This window comes from Chiloscyllium plagiosum, unplaced genomic scaffold, assembly GCF_037043375.1.
Source record: "Chiloscyllium plagiosum isolate Xiang-an unplaced genomic scaffold, Cpla_swu_hap1 HiC_scaffold_47, whole genome shotgun sequence".
NCBI lineage: Eukaryota > Metazoa > Chordata > Chondrichthyes > Orectolobiformes > Hemiscylliidae > Chiloscyllium > Chiloscyllium plagiosum.
The window spans coordinates 7,599,718-7,621,636 of NW_028270185.1; the positions used below are offsets into that span (position 1 = coordinate 7,599,718).

Sequence of the window (21,919 nt, forward strand, 5' to 3'; positions counted from 1 at the left end):
GACATAGAGTTGGGTGAAGAGAGGTCACCTGTGAATGGTGGGGCTGGAACTGAAATCAAAACTTTAGGGAGGCGAGGGAACTCATGAATGCCATTTGTGGGGACTGCAGCACTCTTGAGAGCATGGACAAAGCACAAGGAACACAACCACAACTGCTCAGGCAGGTTGTTGTAGACTGCACCTGGCCTGCCACCACATCAGCTGATGAAAAGGCACTTTCTAACATGGGGCGACAAAGAAAATCTGAAACGGAGGCCATGGTGAGTCACTGGAATTGGCTGGCAGCGGTTAGTTAGGGGACCGGCTCATGAACACTCCAGTCTGGGTTTGGATTCAGCTCAAACAGAGAGAATGAGAACCTCTAGTTGGGAACAACCAAAGTGAATGGAGTCTCAGTCCAGCTCCTAGTGTGAACGGTTCAATAGTGTCGCTCAGAAAAGGGACCAAATTGCCTGTGTGGGAAAATGGAAAACCAAATGAAGCCAAGGGCAGTGAAAGGAAGCTATTCTGAAGTTGAGCCAGAGCAGTGAGAGCTTCCCTTTGCATCTAACCAGAAGGGAGGCAGTGGTACAGGTTTAATTTTCCTGCATTAGTAATTCAGAGGCCAGGACTAGTGCTCTGAGGACCAGAGTTCAAATCCCGCCATAGAAGTTGATGAAATTTGATTTCAATTAATAAAACTGGAATGTAAAGCTGTTCTCAGGAATGGTCATGATAACTATTGGGTTGATTCATGAAAACCCATCTGGCTCACCAATGTCCCATTCCTAGTACCAAGAGCCCTCACCTCGACTTGGACACAAAAGCACAGTCACACACAGAAGTGTCAATCATCATGGGTTCTTTGTGATACAAACATTAGTGACATTTGACATGTCTTGCGGGTGGTTTGCCTGCAGATGGACACAGTATGGTACAACCCAACCTAGATTGAGGCGAGGGTAGCAAGACAAAACACAGAATTACTTTTTTTTTTAAAAAAGTATTAGAAGCACTTTTGTACAAAACCTGTGAAAGAACAGGAAAACCTCATTACTGTTGACAGAACAACAACACTTTACAAAATAACACGTCCAAGTAGCACAAACACTGCATCAGACAAACAACTCGACTGTTATCAAATACCTACAGTAAAACAAACATAAATTTTGTCAAGTGCTAAAAATTGCAGAGCAGAAATTAAAACCAAATCACTTCTTTGCAGTTTGCACAGATGCAGATTAGTTTTAGATGCTTTTGACTGTTGAGTCTTGCCATTTGTGACTGAGTTGAGCTAAAGTCCTTACAATTGGGTATTTTTGTACAGTTTACGACACATCAGCAGCTCATGCAGTTTTATCTCTACATGAATGAAATAACCGCAGAGAGGCAGTTATCCTTTCACCAAGTCACCCTTTATTTACACGTGCACAGTGCACAAACTCTGACTAGCCACCGCAGAGGTAGTCCCTGGAGCGAGGAGACTCTCTGACACTCTTGTTTGTGTGTGTCAGCCAAGGCTCCCTGATTGAGATTGTTAACCTGGGCCAATCAAGATTCTCAGTCAATGAGATCCACCTGCCAGTGGTTCCAATCACTACAATGAAAGTCCTCCCCCACCTCATTCTATCAACATAACCTCTATTCCTCATTGGTCCTCTAGCCATCTCTTCAAACATCAAATCTGTTCTACCTCAACTATCCAGTGTGTTAGCGAGTTCCACTCTCTGGCTTATGTTTCCCCTGAATTTCCCAATGAATTTATTGGTGGCCATTTTATAGTAATGGCTCCCTAGCTTTCAAAAATGTTACTGGATGGAAATTGCTGCTGTCACTCCCACCAACTCAGTGTACCATCAACTAGCCACAAAAAGACATGACCCTCTCTCACTAGTATCCTTACATACAGATGAGGAAGGACACCACTTCAACTGGGACAACACATCCATCCTCGGACAAGCCAAACAGAGACACGCACGGGAATTCCTAGAAGCGTGGCATTCCAACTGGAACTCTATCAACAAATACACTGACTTGGATCCCATTTACCACCCCCTGAGAAAAAGAACAGGAAATGTCATCACCATAGGAAATGACATCACCACAGGACACGACATCATCAACCCAAACACAAATAGAAAGCGGGCTACACCACCAGTGCTTCATCTGGAGGCTCACTGAAGATGTTACCTAGTATGGTGACAAAACATCTGAAAATGAACCTTCCAGCTCAGTGAGCAAACCTACATCCAGATGTTACTGTAAAAGGTCAAGGTTATTCACAAAGTAATTTTCTACACATTAAAACGAGCTTGCCTAATTAGTCTGCATCTTGAATGATGAAAATCTACAAGATCACTACATTGTACTTTTGTTTCTGGGAAGTATAAGCATTGTTTCATGTATCACAGCAACCACCTGGGTTTTGAACATTTGGCTTCAGTGTATGGGATGCTTGTTAAAAAACTTGAGTGGTCTGAATTTAAAACTGACCATAAACACAACCAGAAATTCTCTCCTAAACCATTTTAATCTGTGCCCTTACAATCAAACTTTACAGGATTGTGAAAGCCAGGAGCACTTCCTTACCTGTTTAATAGAATAGAATTCTTACAGTGTGGAAACAGGCCTTTTGTCCCAACAAGTCCACACCCACCCTTTGAAGAATACCCCACCCAGCCCCATTCCCCTACTCTATTACTCTACACTTAACCCTAACCTACACATCCCTGAACACAATGGGCAATTTAGCATGGCCAATCCACACTAACCTGCACATCTTTGTTCCGTGGGAGGAAACCGGAGCACCTGGAGGAGACCCACACAGACACAGGGAGAATGTACGAACTCGATACAGGCAGTCGCCTGAGGCTGGAATCAAACCCGGGTCCCTGGCGCTGTGAGGCAACACTGTTAACCACGGAGCCACTGTGCCATCCCAAATACAGCTGCTTTTGCAAGGATCCCCCTTCGAAGGCTGAAGTGTTCTAGTTTTTCTGATCTTTCCTCATTGCCCAGCCCTCAGATTCAGAACCACCTTTATTGACCTCCTTTTACCATCTTCTCAGCTTAAACATGAACTATGCATTAGTGACCAGAATGGCCACTTTCAATTACATTAAAAGGTTGAAGCTGTGTTGGCCCAAAGATTGGGGACTTTGAAACTTAAAGGCCCACTTACTCATTTCAGCACTAGATTCTGTACCTTGCATGTCAGTCAATTCTGGCTCTGCCCCAGGATCCTTTGCCTGGAGTTCAGCTCATTACTTATTTCAGTTTGGGATTTTGGACCTTGGAATTCAGCCCACACGCAAGCAGGCCAAGGCTGCTACTCTATTCACTCACTGCCTGGCTCCAGGTATATTAGGCTCGATAATAAGTTCTGCCCTTGCAGTTCACCTTGATTGACAATTTGAAGCTGGCAGGGGACCAGCAGTCTCTGGGCGATTTAGGATCAACATTCATGTCGATAATGCAAAACAAAATACCTGAAGATAGTCTGTCCAAACAGGACCGCTGCCAAGATTTTGTAGGATTCTTTTTTTTTAAAATGTCCAATGTAAAATTATCTCATTTGTTGTACCCAGGACTAGAAGTGCAACAAAAGTATATAAGGATATAGATTAAAACCCACTAATCCTGAGGACACCTGGTGTAGATCTCATGCTCTACAGTGACACATTGAAACTTTGATTCTGTCCGCTCCCAATTCTCCACAACAGTGTTAACAGGAGCTTTACGGGAGTTAAAATGGGTTTGGACTCTTTGTTTCATAGAATCACTAGTGTGGAAGCAGACCATTTGGCCCATCCAGTCTACACTGATCCTCCAAAGAGCCTACCACCCAAACCAACCCTCACTACACTATCCCTGTAACCCTGCATTTCCCACAACTAACCCACGTAGCCTGCACATCCCTAGACACTATGGGTAATTTAGTATGGCCAATCCACCCTTTGGATTGTGGGACTCTCTGCTTTCTCTCCTTCAACGGCAGAAGGTGGAGAGTGATCAGGCCAGGTGACTTGAAAGTCGAAAGGCAGTTAAACACCTCGCAAGTGTGCAGTGCAGGAGGCTGCCATACAGTCCACCCTGCCTGTGCCAGCCCTCTGACAGAACCATCTAATTAGTGGGTGATGAGACTGAATCACAAAATTGTTATGGTGCAGAGGAGACCAGTTGGTCCAATGTGCCTACACCAGCTCCCTAAATGTTTTGGTTTGGAGTCACTCTCGTCCATTCTCCATAAGCCTGCATTGTCTTTTGTAATTCCCTCTTGAATGCTTCAATTTAGTCTCCTTCACCATCAACTGAACCTGCCTTCACCACATTCCCAAGCAGTGTGCTCCAGACTCTTCCTGTGGTGAAAAAAATTCCCAGTAACCTTCTATAATAGAAGGAAATCCAAGGGTTTTGATCTTTAAGCAGGAGGGGAGCTTGGCACTTTGCTCATCATCTGCTGAAAAGCTGATGAATATTTCTGTTGCATGCAAAAAATATTGTCCCGTTGTGTCAATCTACACAGGAAAAACAGGTGGACTGGAAACAATTGTGGCACTGACAGGCACTGAAGGGTCAGTTAAAAAAAAATCAGAGCAAAACAAAACTTCCACACCAAAATTAAATAAATCAGAAGCAAAACACACAAAAAAAACAACCAGGGAGAGACAACCAAACAAGAGACTTTGAGAAATGCAGAACAAATCTAAGAAAGTGTTGGTCAACATTCTGGATGTGAAACAGAAGACTCACAAAACGCCTACATCTGAAACACTTCTCCATCTTTGCTGATTGCAGAATTTTATGTTTTTATTTCAACTTTGCAGCATTTGTGGCTTTATTTCCTATTTGTTTTCTCTGATAGATACTGACTGGTCTCCCGTGGCGTTGCTTACAGCGACCACAGCGGGGAAACAGAAACAGTTCGGAGGCTGAATATTGCGATGGATGCGTGGCTATTACCTTGTTTGAATCGTCCCCATCTTCAGATGTTATCCACACCCGTCTGTTGTCACCTGCACAGGATGCAATAATAGATTCAATATTATTCTCACTTTGACTTTTCTGCACCTCATTCATGCGAATCTTCACATACTGATACATAGAAACATAGAAAATAGGGAAAATTCAGCCCATTGAGTCATTCAATATGGTCATCTCTGATCCTCTAACTCAACACTATACTGCCACCATCTCTTCTTCATTCCTGATGAAGGGCTTTTGCCCGAAATGTCGGTTCTTCTGCTCCTCGGACGCTGCCTGACCTGCTGTGCTTTTCCAGCACCACACTTTTTGACTCTGTCACTATCGCTCTGTAAGGCTTCAGTGTATATAAATACGTTTAGTTCTTAAATATGTTTAGTGACTTGGTCTCCATAGCTTTATAATGTAGAGAATTTCATAGGTTCACCATTCTTCATTGTTTTTATCTCAGTCCTAAATGTTTTACATCATAAAAGAGACCGTGACTCCTTTTCTGGACAACTTTCCAAACCAAGGGGAAGTCACCCCCCCACATCCAGTCTGTCCAGTTCTGTCAGAATTTTATACCTTTCAAACAGATCTCCCCTCATTTTTCTAAACTCTAGTGAATACAGGCCTAGTTGACTTCCCTAGCACAACCAATCTGCAATCCCAGAGATCACCTGGGGCAGATGTGTGCATGGCGAGCAAAGAAGTCATATTCTTGAAAATTGTGACTTGAAGCAAAACAATGTTAAAGAAATCAGATCTTCCTCTTTAAAAAAAACATTAACTACAGTCAGATTATTTTGGACATTTCTTGTCAGACACTAAGACATCATAGATTAAAATATAGTAGAGCCTCGACTTAAGAACTTAATCCGTTCTGGGACCCGGTTCGTGAACCGAAAAGTTCGCGAACTGAATCAATTTTTCCCATGTTCACAGCGCACACGCCAAGGACGAACTGCGCACATGCCAAGGACGAACTGCGCACACGCCAAGGACGAACTGCGCACACGCCAAGGACGAACTGCTCGTACCTTCATTCGTACCTTGAATTTTGTATGTATGCTGAAGCAAACTTTTATGTACAATGCTGCTCGTAAACCGATTTGTTCGTGAACGGGGTCGTTCGTATGTCGAGGCGCTACTGTACTGTAATGTACTTCAAACTTTAACAACTTCTAGAGTTTGATATTACAGCGAGATACACAAAGTGTTAGATTTTTTTTCCAATGATGTGGGCAATGCTGGTTAGGCCAGCATTTATTCCCCATCCCTTACTGTCCTTGAGAAGGTGGTAGTTAGTCACCCTTTTACAGTTCACGTGGTGCAGGTCCACCCACAGTGCTATTCAAAAGGGAGTTCCACAAATTTGACCGAGTAACTGCATAAGAACAGAATATAATTCCAAGTCAGGTTGGAGAGTGACTTGGAGGTGGTGGTGCTCCCATGGCCTTCTTGGTGGTAAAGGTCATGGATTTGGAAGATGCTGACATACACAATGGAACAGGTGAGATGGAATAAGTTTCCTGTAGTGATGGGTTTGATGGCAGTTAGATAGGAGATGACTATTCTGCAACTTCACTATATTTGGGGATTGGCGCACGCACATACACACACCCCCATCTGTCAGGGGAGTCAGTGACAAAGTAGATTGTACAATTGTTATGGAGGGAGTTAGCTAGATGATCTTTATCTAACTTCATGTTTTCTAAGATTTATGCATATTATTATAATGGTTCCCACCTACAGCAAACATTTATACCTGCCAATTCACAAGAGTGTGCACTTTTATGCTATTGATTCAATGCTATCATTAGCTTCTGTTTAAATTACTACCTTGTTATCCCTAGGGAGTCAGAAGGAATTGTAATATTTAACTTACCATCAACAGAGCCAAACTCTCTCTCATGGGCTCGTGTCAGGATCTCCTTGTATAGAGCCTCAGCCTGTCTGTACTTTCCTTGCTTCAAGTAGCAGGAAGCCTAGATCACAGGAGATGAGAATTAGAGATCTGCAGACTCAGGGAAAACTTATCAACACAAACTACAATCAAATTGAATTTTTATTTACATGACAAATGTCCCCTGCAAGGCGACTCATTTGCAATTTATCCTTCACAGGAAGTGACTGTGACAAGCAAAGTCAGCTCAATTGCACTTGGAGTGGTCACAACAAGCCATTTCAGAGGGTGGTTCAGAATCAGCCTCACTGCTGTGCGTCTGCACTCACATGTAAACCAGACCAGCTAAGGAACTAGATGGTTGTTGTTTTACAGCTATCAATGATAGTTCTAGAGTCAACATTACGGATGTTGGCTTTCAATTTTAGATTTCAAAAAAATAATTGATTAATTGACTGCAAATTCAGTCAGGCACGGTGCTGGGATTGGAACCAGTCTACGCAACTGGATTACTAGTCAAATGACATTACCATTACAATATCATCAACCCATATAATCTTGATTAATACTGTTATCACTAACATCTTCCGATTTTTATGGTTTCATCCAAGGACTAAATTCCCTGGCCTCTTCCTTTCCCGTTGTCACACACAACACAGTGAAACCAAGGGCTTCTTGCTGCAACTTCAGTTCCAACTCTCACCTTCCCAAAAATACACAAAATCTCTCACACCCCATTTATAATTGGGTCTTAAGACTTTGGTGAGGAGCTTTCTAATTGGGGATTTGTTCAATCTCAGTCATACAACACAGAAACAGACTCTTTGGTCTAACCAGTCCGCGAAGAACATAATCCTAAACTAAACTAGTCCCACCTGCCTGCCCCTGGCCAATTTCCCTCCAAACCTTTCCTATTCATGTACTTATCCAAGTGTCTTTTAAACTTTGTAACTGACTCCATCCACCATTTGCTCAGGAAATTCATTCCACATGCGAAATACCCTCTACATAAAAGATTTGCTCCTCTTTTTTAAATCTAGTTTTGAAACTCCCCCATCCTCAGGAAAAGACACCTGCCATTAATCCTATCTATACTCCTCATGATTTTATAGACCTCCATAAAGGTCAGCCCTCAACCTCCTACACTCCAGTGAAGAAAGTCCCATCTTATCCAGTTTTTGTTTATAGCCGAAACCCTCCATACCCAGCAACGTCAATCATGATGCCATTGTATTCATGGGCATTGCTGGCACAGATTGTCCAGCCCGAAACACCCTGGAGTGTGGTGTCCACATCTGAAGTGAACACAAATCCTCTTGGTTATACATTCTTTAGGAAGTAGGCTTCACTAACTGGGTCAGCATTTATTGCCCATCACTGACTACCCTTAAATTGGTGATAGTGAGTTGCCTTCTTGAATCACTAGTCCATTTGCTGCCGTTCTTTGCCACGCCCACATTCTTTTAGGGAGGACATTCCAGGATTTTGACACAGCTAGATTGAAGGAAGAGAGATATATTTCTAGGTCAGGGTGGTGAGATGTGTCCAACAGCAAGGTCATAATTGACTGATTGCGAGATCAAGTGACCTCAGCAAAATTACAGTCACTGGAATTTAGGAAGAAAACTCTCCAATAGTTGGAGTCATAGCTGGCACAAAAGGAAGATGGCTGAGGTTGTTGGAGGTCAGTCATCTCAGCTCCAGGATATTGCTGCAGGAGTTTTACGTAACCTCGTTTTTTTCCCTTCAATCTTTTCTGGTAAGGTAAGCATTTGTCGCTCAACCCTAACTGTCATTGAAGTGAAAGTCTTTCCAAGCCATTTCAGAGAGCAGCTAGTGGTCAACCACATTGCTGAAGAGTCTGGAGTCACCTGAAAGCCAGACCACGTTAGAACGGCAGATTTCCTTCCCTCAAGGACAGTAGGGAACTAAGTGGCCTTTTTAAGAATCCAGTAAAGTCATTAAGGCAGAGATATTCAGCACAGAAATAGACCCTTTGGTCCAACCCATCCATGTCAACTGGATATCCTAAATTAATCTAGTCCCATTTGCCAGCATTTGGCCCAAATCCCTCCAAACCCATATCCAGATGCCTTTTAAATGTTGTAATTGTATCAGCCCCCACCACTTCGTCTGTTGGCTGGAGAAGTTAGGACGGCTTTCCTTTCAGAGGAAAAGGCTAATAGGAAATTCAACTGCCGTGTTCAAAACCATGAGAGGTCCGCATGGAGTAGACAGCGAGAAACTATTCCTGCTCATAAATGGATCAAGAACGAGAGGGTACAGATTTAAAGTGATTTGCAAAAACAGCAAATGTGATGCAAAAACAAATTTTTATGAATAGCAAGTGGTTCAGGTCTGGAATGGACTGCCTGGAAGTGTGGTAGAGGCAGGTTCAATTGAGACATTCAAGAAGTCATTAGATGATTATTTAAATAGAAATAATATGCAGGGTGGGGGAGGTTGGCACAATGGGGCATGGTGCTCATTCAGAAAGCTGGGACAAATGGCTTTCTTATGAACTTCAACAATTCTGTGACTCATGGTCACCAATGCTGGGAACTAGGTTTTCATTACCAAATTTGTTTAGTTAATTGAATTTAAATTCCCCCAGCTGCGAAGTTTGGAATCAAATTAACATCTCTAAATCGATAGCCTTTGGATTACGCGTCCAATAACATAACTACCATGGTGCTGTGAAACTCTAACTTAGTTTCTCAAAAGAGAAAAGTGTGCTATCACATCAGGACCAAATGAAATATCTTCTGGAAGGTAGCAGCTCAATGCTTTTTTTGTGTGCCAGCATTAAGCTCTGCACACCCAGATCATTCAAGCCCGGATAATATTTACTCTGCTCGGTCAATGTGTTTAAACCCAACATAAAACATCCCAAATGCACTAATAAGGTGAGTTCAGGAAAGTGTCTCATTCTCAACTTCCAGGGCATTTAGTGACGGGCAACCATTGCTGGGCTTGTCAGCAACGCACACATCCCACAAAAGAGCTTTTAAAAGTGCAATTTCACAAATGAATCACAACTGACGCAGCCAAAACATACCCACATCAAATTGCACAGAGATTATTCCAAACAGATCCCACATGGGAACTTCAATGGTCGACAGAGGAAGGTGCCTTTTAATCAACCAATCTCTGCAGGAATCAAATTTGGATTTGAGAGGTGGAAAATCTGTGGTTTAACAGCACTCTACTTCAGTAAAGTTAGTTCTAATCTAAATAAAATTGAAAAACGGGGGGGGATTTATAGCAATCCATTCAACTTTAGAACGACCATTGAGTCATACAGCACGGAAACAGACCCAACTTGTCCATGCCAAGATGTCCTAAATTAATCTAGTCTCATTTGCCTGCATTAGGCCCATATCCCTCCAAACTCTTCCTTTTCATATACTCATCCAGATCCCTTTCAAAATGTTGTATTTGTACCAGCCTCCACCACTTCCACTGGCAGCTCATTCCATACACGCACCACCCTCTGCGTGAAAAGGTTTCCCCTTATATCCCTTTTAAATCTTTCCCTTCTCACCCAAAATCTATGCCCTTTAGTTCTGGACTCCCTCACCCAGGGAAAAGACCTTCTCCATTTATCCTATCTATGCCCCTCATGATTTTATATACCTCTCTAAGGTCACCCCTCAGCAACCAGAATCAATACAATGAGTTGCACTTTCCCCAAAGACCCCTTGAAATGTTGATCTAATTGTCTCTTAAAAGGATTACAACAGTCTGCATGCTTCAAAAGCTTTCCACGTTGAATCACAGAAATATAAAGCATAGAAACTCATCCACTCTGCTTTCTCTCCACACACGTTGCCAGACCTGCTGCGTTTCTCCAGCAACTTCACTAAAGTTTGCCCAAATAGAAATTTCTCCCAACTTCCCTCCTGTTTCTTTCGTGGCAAACTCTGGTATGGCTCTTTGAGATTGGCCTGTTTCCACTAAAATAAATTACACGACTGCTCTCAGACAGATGTAACACTGAGCCATACTGACCAAGGGAGATCTTTGGAATGTTGCCTAGTCTGTGCCAGATTTGCTGACTGGCAATGTGCCATGAATGCTCTCAGTGCCTATGGGCAAGAGGGATAAAATTCAGCCACTGATTTCCTTCTCATGTTCTAGGATGTGGGTGATACTATCCAGGCCAACATGTATTGCCTATCTTCAAGTGCCTTCATGATGACTGACATCCTGGTGTGCCATGTATATTTATGGATATCATGCAAGGATAGAGAGATTGGGATAGGCTGTGATGCTCCTAGCACTCAGTCAGATATGCTCATACATGAAGAACAGAAATGATTGTCTGCAAATTTCTCTCTTCTCCAGAGAACTAAAGCAAGTTGATTTCCTCACCAGGTTATTCTTCGTTTTGGCTACATTAGGATCCTCTGATCCCAGCTTGGTCTGGTAGATCTCTAACGCTCGCTCATAGTAATACTCCACCTCCTCGTACTTCCCCTGATTTTGGCACAACAGAGCCAGATTATTCAGTTGCTTTGCTACATCAGGGTGGTCCTTGCCCAGTACCTGAGGATTCAGAACACCAAAGTTAGTGAAGCTCTCTAAAGAAAGACTTGCACACATGCAATGTTTCATACACCTATCGGAAAATGTTTCACTATCATGAATTGCTTTGAAATGCAATGGCTTTACTTCTGGAGATGTTGGTTCAGAGAAGAACACTGGTTCATACACCACGATAATTCTCTGTTCTTACAGTCACACAACAGATAGAGTGTTTGACCCTTTATGGTTCTTTGAAACACTTTTCCAATTATTATCACTCCACGTCCTGCTTTCATTGAAATTCTATTTTAAATTCTATATCCAGCTGTTTTTTGAAAGTTACGACCAAATCTAATTTCCCTACCTATCAGGCAAGTCAAATTAACTTGATGGGTAAAATAAAAGAATTGTGTGTCTCACTTAATTTGCCAATGGTCTTAAATCTCTGTCCCTCGCACCAGATAAAACAGTTATACTTTATTTCTGCTCTCTGAATCTAGGAGTCTAGAACTAGAGGGCATAGGTTTAAGGTGAGAGGGGAAAGATATAAAAGAGACCCAAGGGGCAACTGTTTCACGCAGAGGGTGGTACGTGTATGGAATGAGCTGCCAGAGGAAGTGGTGGAGGCTGGTACAATTACAACATTTAAGAGGCATTTGGATGGGTATATGAATAGGAAGGGCTTTGGAGGGATATGGGCCGGGTGCTGGCAGTTGGGACTAGATTGGGTTGGAATATCTGGTTGGCATGGACGGGTTGGACCGAAGGGTCTGTTTCCGTGCTGTACATCTCTATGACTCTATGTGCAGGTGAGGTGGATTGGCCAGGCTAAATTGCTCATAGTGTCCAGGGATGCGCAGGCTAAGTGGGTTAGCCATGGGAAATTTAGGGTTAACGGGGTGGGATGGGCTTTAGAGGATTTGTGTGGACTTGAGGAGCCAAATGGCCTGCTTCCGCACTGTAGGGATTTTATTCTATAATTCGACATGAATTAAACACGTTGGACACAGACATGCAAATCAGATTAATGAGTGCGAAAACTTAGGAATGCAGACAGATAGGAAGAAGTGTTTTTTTAACATTAGTTCAGATCTGATACCATTCACAATATGTCCAAAGATCCACTCATTTAAAAAGAAGAAAGTATTCCGTCATATTATGCCTGAATCTCAACCAGATAGAACATAGGACAATACAGTGCAGAACAGGCCCTTCGGCCCTCGATGTTGCGCTGACCTGTGAACTAATCTAAGTTCATCCCCCTATACTATCCCATCATCATCCACATGCTTATCCAAGGATTGTGTAAATCTCCCTAATGTGGCTGAGTTAACTACATTGGCAGGTAGGGCATTCCACGCCCTTACCACTCTCTGAGTAAAGATTACAAACAATACATATAGAATATACAACACAAAACTACGGGCTCAATATTTAACCCAAATGAGTCTATGCCAATGTTCATGTGCCACTTGACTTTCCATTAGCCCCCTTTTATCTTTTAGCCTTTCCATTAGCCCCCTTTTATCTCCAGAATTATCTCCTCAATTCCTTATTGGATTTATTAGTGACACTCTTATCCTTTTAATGTAACTTGCACAGCGGTTCAGCTTCTTTGATTCCTGAAGAAGGGCTCATGCCCGAAACGTCGATTCTCCTGCTCCTTGGATGCTGCCTGACCTGCTGCGCTTTTCCAGCAACACATTTTCACCCCTTTTATCTTTTCCCAATCAGAATTTTCTTTGCTCCCTTTCCTGCTCTCATTTACTTGGCATATCCTTAAACACATCCATACATTTTTAAATTTGTACACAGGATGTGGGCATTGCTGACTCGGGTAGCTTTTATTGCCCGCTCCTGATTAAGGAGGAGGTGGTGAGCTGCCTTCTTGAACCACTGCAGCACAGAGTGGTGTCGGGCCACCCACACAGAGCAGCAGAATGCTCACCCAAAGATGATAAAAGGAACTGTCCATATGTTTTAAACTCAGGTTGGTGTGACTTGAAGGTAGGTCTGCCTGATACTTGCTGGACTTTCAGTGCAAGGTGGCACTGGCCTTTGAAGTGTTGCAGACCATCACATTCCAGGATCCAGGACTAAATGCTCTGACGCTTGGGGCAACCCTCGCAGAGGTGGGGAACACTTTCTGCCTAAAGCCGTTCAACCATAGTACACCAAACGGCTGGACGCTGTAGGACCTCTCTGGCCCTAGCTTACAAAGAACGCACATTATAAATCAAGAGCATCGAAAATATATTGATGTACACCTTGTCCCACTCTGAGGTACAAAGGGAAGAAACTGCTGCACTTTCTGTAATTTTCAATATGAATTGTTTTGCCCGTGGGCTGTATACCTGACGTGGTATGTATTTGTTTAATACTCTAGACAAAATGTTTTGCAATGTCTTTTTTAATAAATTTTATGAAGAATGAATAAGTCTTGGAGACAGGGGTTGCAGGTGCATTCTCAAAATGCTTGATGCATTATTCTCCCAGGCCAGGCCTTCCCAAACCAGCTTCTAAGTGTCACAAGCTGAGATTTTGGGGTCTTGAGTTAGAGTCCTAGAGCTGAACAGCATGAAAACAGACCCTTTGGTCCAACTCGTCCATGCCAACTGAATAACCTAAACTAATCTAGTCCTATTTGCCAATATTTGGCCCATATCCCTCTAAAAGCTACCTATTCATATACCCATCCAGATGCCTTTTAAATGTTGTAATTGTACCAGCCTCCATTACTTCCTCTGGCAGCTCATCCCATACACACACCACCCTCTGTGTGAAAAGGTTGCCCCTTAGGTCCCTTCTAAATCTTTCCCCTCTCACCTTAAAGCTATGTCCTCTAGTCTTGGATTCTCCTACCCCAGGGAAAAGACCTTGGCTATTCATCCCATCTATGTTCCTCATGATTCTATAAATCTCTAAGGTCACCCTTCAGCCTCCGATGCTCCAGGGAAAACAGTACTAGCCTATTCAGCCTCTCCCTATGGCTCAAACCCACCAACCCAGGGTAGCACCCTTGTAAATCTTCTCTGAACCCCTTCAATTTTCATAACATCCTTCCTATTGCAAGGAGACCAGAATTGAATGCAGTATTCCAAAAGTGGGTGAATCAATGTGCTGTACAGGTGCAACATGACCTTCCAACACCGTACGCAATGCACTGACCAATAACAGCAAGCATACCAAATACCACCTTCCCTATCCTACCTACCTGCGACTCCTCTCTCAAGGAACTTACACTGAGGCTAAAACAACTGCTTTCAAACATGGACTGATTTCTGGATTTCTGCAAGGCCCCTTTAAATCCTGATGATTCACTGGTGGATGTGGCTGGATAATACAAACACAAAAAAGGCCTGTGATAAGGTAGGTGTTCATATTCTCGGAGGGGGAAGCCCTCGACCACCACCCCCCCCTCCCACTGCCATCCTAACAAGTCGAGGGCCCCACAAGGATTGAAGCCCATTCCGCAACCCCCCCCACAACTCTCAAACCCCCCCATATTTTCAAACTTGGGTCACAAAAAATCGGAGGTATTAAAATGGGGGTCACACTGGGTAAATCTGCTGTCTAGGTGAAAATGGTCATGGGTTTGGGAGGAGCTGTCAAAACAGCCTTGACAAACTGGCCCCCCCAGTGCCTCTCCAAAAGGAAACAAATTCTGCTTTTAACCTCTCCTGTTAAAGAATTATCTCCTCAATTCCTTATTGGATTTATTAGTGACACTCTTATCCTTTTAATGTAACATGGTTGTAAATTCTCTGATTAATTATATGCTTTCCCAGCATTTGCAATCCTCATTTAAAAATCACATCGACAAAACAATGATACATCTAACAAGCACCAGAGATATCATACCTTAAGGGAGCAGTCAGTCAATTGATGCCAATTACCTCAGACCCAGAGCTGAAACTGAAATACAGGGCAGGAGAGTAGAGTGTTGAACTCCCCCTCCTCCCCCCAAATGAAGTTCAGTTCTACCATTCCATGAGATTATGGACAATTTGCACTTCAGTTTTGTCTATCTGCCTTTGTTCTGTGTCCCTTGAACACATCTACTCAACAAAAGCCTATCTCAAGTATTTTACAATTTTAATTGTATTAGCGTCAATAGCTTTTCTGGGAGTTTTCCCTTCTCTTCGAGTGTACAACAGCATTCTGATTTCATACATGAATAGCCTAACTCAAAACTTATGACTCTACCAGAAGAAATATCTACCTCATTTAATCTCTTTATCCATTTACAATTGCCTCACATTTGAGAATACAAAACACATTCATGCACTGAACACCATCCCCATGCAAGCTCCATTCCAAGCCACTCACCATCCAGTCTTGGAAATATATCACTGATCCTCACTGTCACTGGGTCAGGATGTTGGAATTCCCTCCCTAAGGGCAGTGTGGCTCAACCCACGGCATGTGGACTGCAGCGGTTCAAGAAAGCAACTCACCGTCACCTTCTCAAGGGGCAACTAGGGACAGGCAACAAATGCTGGTCAGCCAGCGATGCCCCCTCTTCTCACAAGTGAATGTAAAAAAAGTCCCTACTCATCATTTAATCCTTTAAAGTCTGGGATTATCCTGACAAATATTCACATCACCTCTTCCAAATCAAGCATTTAAACCTTTCCTGTCTTCGCTCTAATCATACTATGAATTTGAATTGACATGTCCATTTAAAAGATTAGTATATTTTGTGTTTCATCTATAACGTCCCAGTTTATAAACAGGAGTCACCATACTCGCAAACAATGTCAGAGGACATCAACAAGTATTTCTACAGGACAAGACTAGTGGGTGTACGAGTGGACTTCTCGTGGCATTGCTCAATCTCAGTGTTTGTCAGGGGAGGAAGAGGAGAAGGAAATGTTAGTACACTGAGGCTTCTGCTAGGATACTGAAGGTAATCTGGACTTTTTAAATAATTTTGTCATGGAACATTGACAGAGTCATAGAGATGTACAGCATGGAAACAGACCCTTCGGGGCCAAATGCTGTCAAATGGGACTAGATTAATTTAGAACATTTTAGATTAGATTTCCTACAGTGTGGAAACAGGCCATTTGGCCCAACAAGTCCACACTGAACCCTCTGAAGAGTAACCCAAGCCCCGACATTTAACCCCGACTAATGCACCTAACACTATGGGGCAATTTAGCATGGCCAATCCATCCTAATCTGCATATAAAGTCAGAGTCATAGAGATGTACAGCATGGAAACAGACCCTTCGGTCCAACCTGTCCATGCCGATCTGATATCCCAACCCAATCTAGTGCCACGGCCAGCACCCTGCCCATATCCCTCCAAACCCTTCTTATTCATATACCAATCCAAATGCCTCTTAAATGTTGCAATTGTACCAGCCTCCACCACTTCCTCTGGCAGCTCATTCCATACACGTACCACCCTCTGAGTGAAAAAGTTGCCCCTTAGGTCTCTTTTATATCTTTCTCCTCTCATTCTAAACCTATGCCCTCTAGTTCTAGACTCCCCGACTGCAGCGAAAAGACTTTGTCTATTTATCCTATCCATGCCCCTCATAATTTTGTAAACCTCTATAAGGTCACCCCTCAGCCTCCAACGCTCCAGGGAAAACAGCCCCAGCCTGTTCAGCCTCTTCCTATACCTCAAATCCTCCAACCCTGGCAACATCCTTGTAAATCTTTTCTGAACCCTTCCAAGTTTCACAACATCTTTCCAATAGGAAGGAGACCAGAAGTGCATGCAATATTATTAGCCAAACTTAATTCCTCTTGAACTAATTGGCTTGATAGGCTATTTCAGAGGGCAGTTGTACATTGCTGTGGGTCACATGCAAGCCAGATTGAGTAAAGATGGTAGATTTTTTGTCTAAAGGCACATTGACGAACCAGACAGGTTTTATGACACTCATTTCATGGCCACAATCATTGAGACTAGCTTTCATTTCGAGATTTTTTTTTAATCGAAGCAGATTCCACCAGATGTCAATCGGGATTTGAACCCATGTCCCCAAGGTATTAGCCTGGGTTGTCGGATTGTTACCGCTGTGAATTACCATTATTCCGACCGCCTCCCCCTAACCTTTTCTCGGATTTCCAAAGCTCTCTTGCACAGCGGTTCAGCTTCTTTGTATTTTCCCCGCTTGCCAAATAGCACAGCAAGATTATTCAAAGTGGCAGCCACCTGCACAGGAGGAATTAAAAAGCCAGGTTAGAACACGACGCTTTTTAATCTTGTTTCTGGAATTTCCCCAATCCTGAAGATGAAACAGCTCTCTTTTACAGAGTTCAGAACCCAACATGCATGCAGTTCAGCAAGGGGTCATCACAGAGTCAAAGAAATGTACAGACAGAAACAGACCCTTCGATCCAACTCATCCATACTGACCAGATATCCTAAATTAATCCAGTCCCATTTCTCAGCACTTGGCCCATACCCCTCTCAGCTCTTCCTATTAGTGTACTCACCCAGATGCCGTTTAAATTTTATAGTTGTACCATCTTTGAACACGTCCTCCTCTTCCATACACTCACCATCCTTTGTGTGAAAACGTTGGCCCTTAGGTCCTTTTTAAATCTCTCCTGTTGCACCTTAAATCTATGCCCTTTAGTTTTGGACTCCCCTACTCTGGGGAAAAAGACCTTGACAATTCCCCCTATCCATTCCCCTCATGATTTTATAAACCTCGATAAGGGTCACCATTGGCCTGATCTTCGATGATCATCAGTCAGAGGAATTAACCTGCAACAAGTGATCTCACATAGACCTGCTAGGCGATCACCAACTACAACACTAGCCCATTTCCAAACCTCCCTCCCTAATCAAGAGATGTTAGCCATAACTGCAGGCTCCTGCTGCTGGTCAGGTGAAAGTCAACCAACTCTGCACTACATCAACCACTGCAATGTCTCTGGTAATTAGGTTAAAAATCACAACACCAGGTTATAGTCCAACAGGTTTAATTGGAAGCACACTAGCTCCTTCACCTGAAGGAGCATCGCTCCGAAAGCTACTGTGCTTCCAATTAAACCTGTTGGACTATAACCTGGTGTTGTGTGATTTTTAACTTTGTACACCCCAGTCCAACACCGGCATCTCCAAATCTGGTTTGGGCAGAACGGTGGCACAGTGGTTAGCACTGCTGCTTCACAGCGCCAGAGACCTGGGTTCAGTTCCTGCCTCAGGTGACTGACTGTGTGGAGTTTGCATGTTCTCCCCGTGTCTGCGTGGGTTTCCTCCGGGTGCTCCGGTTTCCTCCCACAGTCCAAAGATGTGCAGGGTCAGGTGAATTGGCCATACTAAATTGCCTGTAGTGTTAGGTAAGGGGTAAATGTAGGGGTATGGGTGGGTTTCGCTTCTGCGGGTCGTTGTGGACTTGTTGGGCCGAAGGGCCTGTTTCCACACTGTAATCTAATCTAAATCTAAAGCACAGAAAGAGGCCATTCAGCTCAACAGATGGCATCTGATGCACCTTCCTCAATGTCTCGCCAACTCACCCAATCAGCATTTTCTTCCACACCCTTCTTCATGCGTTTATCAAACTTTCCCTTAAATGCATCTATGCTATTCACTTTAATGACTCACTCCTTGTGACAACAAATTCCACATTCGCACCACTCTCTGGGTAAAGAGGTTTCCCCTGAGTTTGCAGTTGGATTTATTGGTCGCCATCTGATCCTGGTTCTGGCTCTGGTTTGACTCTCTAATCGAACCTTGCTAACCCTCTCTTTACCCTGAAAGCATTTGCCAGGTCAGGAGACATTAGGTTAACCTACATACTTTTCAGTTTAAAAAAAACTTTAAAAAAAAGACTTATACACCAAAGGTGCCTATTTATTTACTTTTGAAACAGTCAGAAATGTAGAAGCCAATGTGGGCACAGCAAGATGCCACAAAATTCATACAATAAACACCAGATAATCTGCTTTTATTCCTAGCTGAAGAATTTGCTTGCGTTCCCTTGCTTTTCTTCAAATACTCACTGGACTGTTTGTATAATCTGAGAGAACTTTGGTTTACATATCACTCAAAAAACGTAATGAATATATAAAATCACAAGGGCGTAGATAAGCTCTTTTCCCTTGGGTAGGGGAGCCCAAAACTTGACGGCATAGGTTTAAGGCGAGGGGACGGATCTCAAAGGCACCCGAGAGTCAACCTTTTCCACACAGTGGGGTGGTGTGCATATAGAATGAGCTGGCCGAAGTAGTAATAGAGGAGGGTACAGTCACAACATTTAAAGGACAGGTACATGGATAGAAAAAAGGTTTAGAGGATATGGGCTAAATGCAGGAAAATGGGATGAGCTCCATTTAGGAAACTTGGTCAGCATGGACGAGTTGGACCGAAGTGCCTATTTCCGTGCATGACTCTATGGGATCTGTAGCACTCTCTCAGCAGTGTACTGGTACTGTCATACTGAAAAACATGGTCGACTTTTTGCAATTGCACCAAGGAGGTGAGACAGTACCAGCCACAAACTCAGGCAGTACGGGATGAGGTGGTGGTTTTAAAGATTTGCTGCTGTCTCTATGGAGCGTACTTCAGAAAGTATGAACAACATTCCAGAGAAGAAAGAAAACTCAGGGAAGCACCATCCTTTTCTTTTAACCATTTCCCTGCATAGCACCAACCATTTGCCTATACCCTGTCAATCCTGGTGTTTAAATCCCTCATGGTGATGTGCTTCTATAGTTTTCTAACTTCCTCCATCCTTACAGTCTGCTAAGGTCTCTGGACTCCTCCTATCCTGTCATCATGCATCCCCAATTTTAATTGGCTCATCGTTGCCTTCAGCTGTCTGTGCCCAAGCTCTGTAGTTAAATCTCTTTAATTCCACTCACCTCATTGAAAATCGACTGTTTGGGCCAAGCTTTAGGCATTGGACCTTGATACAGCTTATGTGTTGTCATCCAATCCCCACAGTGTGGAAGTAGGCCATTTGGCCCACTGAGTCGACGTCGACTCTCCAGACACACCCCTACCCTGTCCTTGTAGCACTGCATTGGCCATAGCCAATCCACCTAACCAGCACAGTTTTGGACTGTGGGAGGAAACCTATGCAGCATGGGGAGACCTACGCAGCACGGGGAGAATGTGCAAACTCCACACAGACAGTCACCAGAGGGTGGAATCAAACCCAGATCCCCGGTGCTGTAAGGCAGCTGTAACTAATCACTGAGAAACTGTGTTGCATCAAATTTAGCTTGATAATGCAGCTGAAAGTAGTCTTGGGATGTTTTGCTATATTAAATGTGCTATGTAAGTACAATTGCGGTATTGGCTGACAATACAACCTTTCTGACTCAAGCAATTTACTCTACTAAGCAGCCCAGTTAAAGAGTATAACAGTAAAATAATAAACTGACCGCTGGATGATCCTGGCCCAGAGTTTTCTCCCGGATTGTCAGGGCATCATTTAAAAGGTTTGCAGCTTCTTTGTATTTGTTTTGATCTCTGTAAAACACAGGGAAAAGGATCAGGAGGAGGATTTCAGAGAACGGTGGAAGTTAGGGTTACAGTGACTCTGCTATTGTCTTTCCTTGGAGCAGCTGAGAAAGTGCAGGCAACAAACAAAGCATCCTGTTTTTAATTAAACAACAAAGTGGAGCTGTAATTTGCGAAGAGCGCTGATGGGTTTGAGGGATCATTCTTGCCTCTGAACATTTACATTTCCAAAACCGAGAGTTTGGACTTTCACTGAGATACAAAGGGCTGCTTTACCTCATTACAAGTACAGAGCGTGACATTTGTAATAACTCTCAAATTAAAGCATCCTTTAAGAGAGCAGCATTTGCATATAGTGTGATGGGCTATCTTCACCGCCCCATCCCCAGATAAATATACAGGAAGTAGGAGCAGGAGTAGACCATTTGACCCATCGAGGCTGCTTCACTAATCAGCACAACCTTGGCCTTTAACTCCACTTTCCTTTCTGCTCCTTATATCCCTCGATTCCCAAAGAGACAAAACATCTGGCCACTGCAGCTTCAGATATATTCAATAATGGAGCATCCACAACCCTTCAGGCTAGAGAATTACAAAAATTCACTAACTTTTGGGTAGGATATTTCTCTGCATCCCAGGGTAGCATAGATGTGGGGGTTGGGAAATGGAGGGGGAGTTGTGCAGAGTGATGGAGGCAACTGCCAAGGGGAGATAGAAGTCTTAATTCCTTCAACGCATTTGTAGTGGATGCTGTTGTGAATAATATTGTCAGAGAGCCATAGAGATGTACAGCATGGAAACAGACCCTTCAGTCCAACTCATCCATGCTGATATCCTAAATTAACCTAGTCTCATTTGCCAACATTTGGCCTATATCCCTCTTAAACCTTCCTATTCATTATACCCATCCAGATGCCTTTTAAATGCTGTAATTCTACCAGCCTCCACCACTTCCTCTGGCAGTTCATTCCATACACGCACCACCCTCTGTGTGAAAACGTTGCCCCTTTGGTCCCTTTTACGTTTTTCTCCTCTCTTTTCTTCTTCACTATCCTATCTACCTGCAACTCCATTTTCAAAGAACTGTGAACCTGCACTCTAAGGTC

At 43.3% G+C, this 21,919-nt stretch overlaps 1 protein-coding gene across 5 annotated transcripts in view; it reads right to left on the reverse strand.

Moving 5' to 3' along the window:
• Window positions 1–21,919, reverse strand: part of klc3 (kinesin light chain 3) — a 77,116-nt gene that overhangs the window by 22,011 nt on the left and 33,186 nt on the right. For 4 of the 5 annotated variants that reach the window (XM_087984090.1, XM_087984093.1, XM_087984091.1 and 1 more), the window contains 5 exons: window positions 20,735–20,822; window positions 17,448–17,549; window positions 11,225–11,398; window positions 6,833–6,932; window positions 4,942–4,994 (listed from right to left, as the gene is read on the reverse strand). In XM_087984090.1, coding sequence (XP_087840216.1) covers window positions 4,942–4,994; window positions 6,833–6,932; window positions 11,225–11,398; window positions 17,448–17,549; window positions 20,735–20,822 — 517 coding nt within the window. Of the gene's footprint in view, window positions 1–112; window positions 182–4,941; window positions 4,995–6,832; window positions 6,933–11,224; window positions 11,399–17,447; window positions 17,550–20,734; window positions 20,823–21,919 lie in introns of all 5 variants that reach the window. The other variant, XM_087984094.1, reaches the window with a different exon arrangement.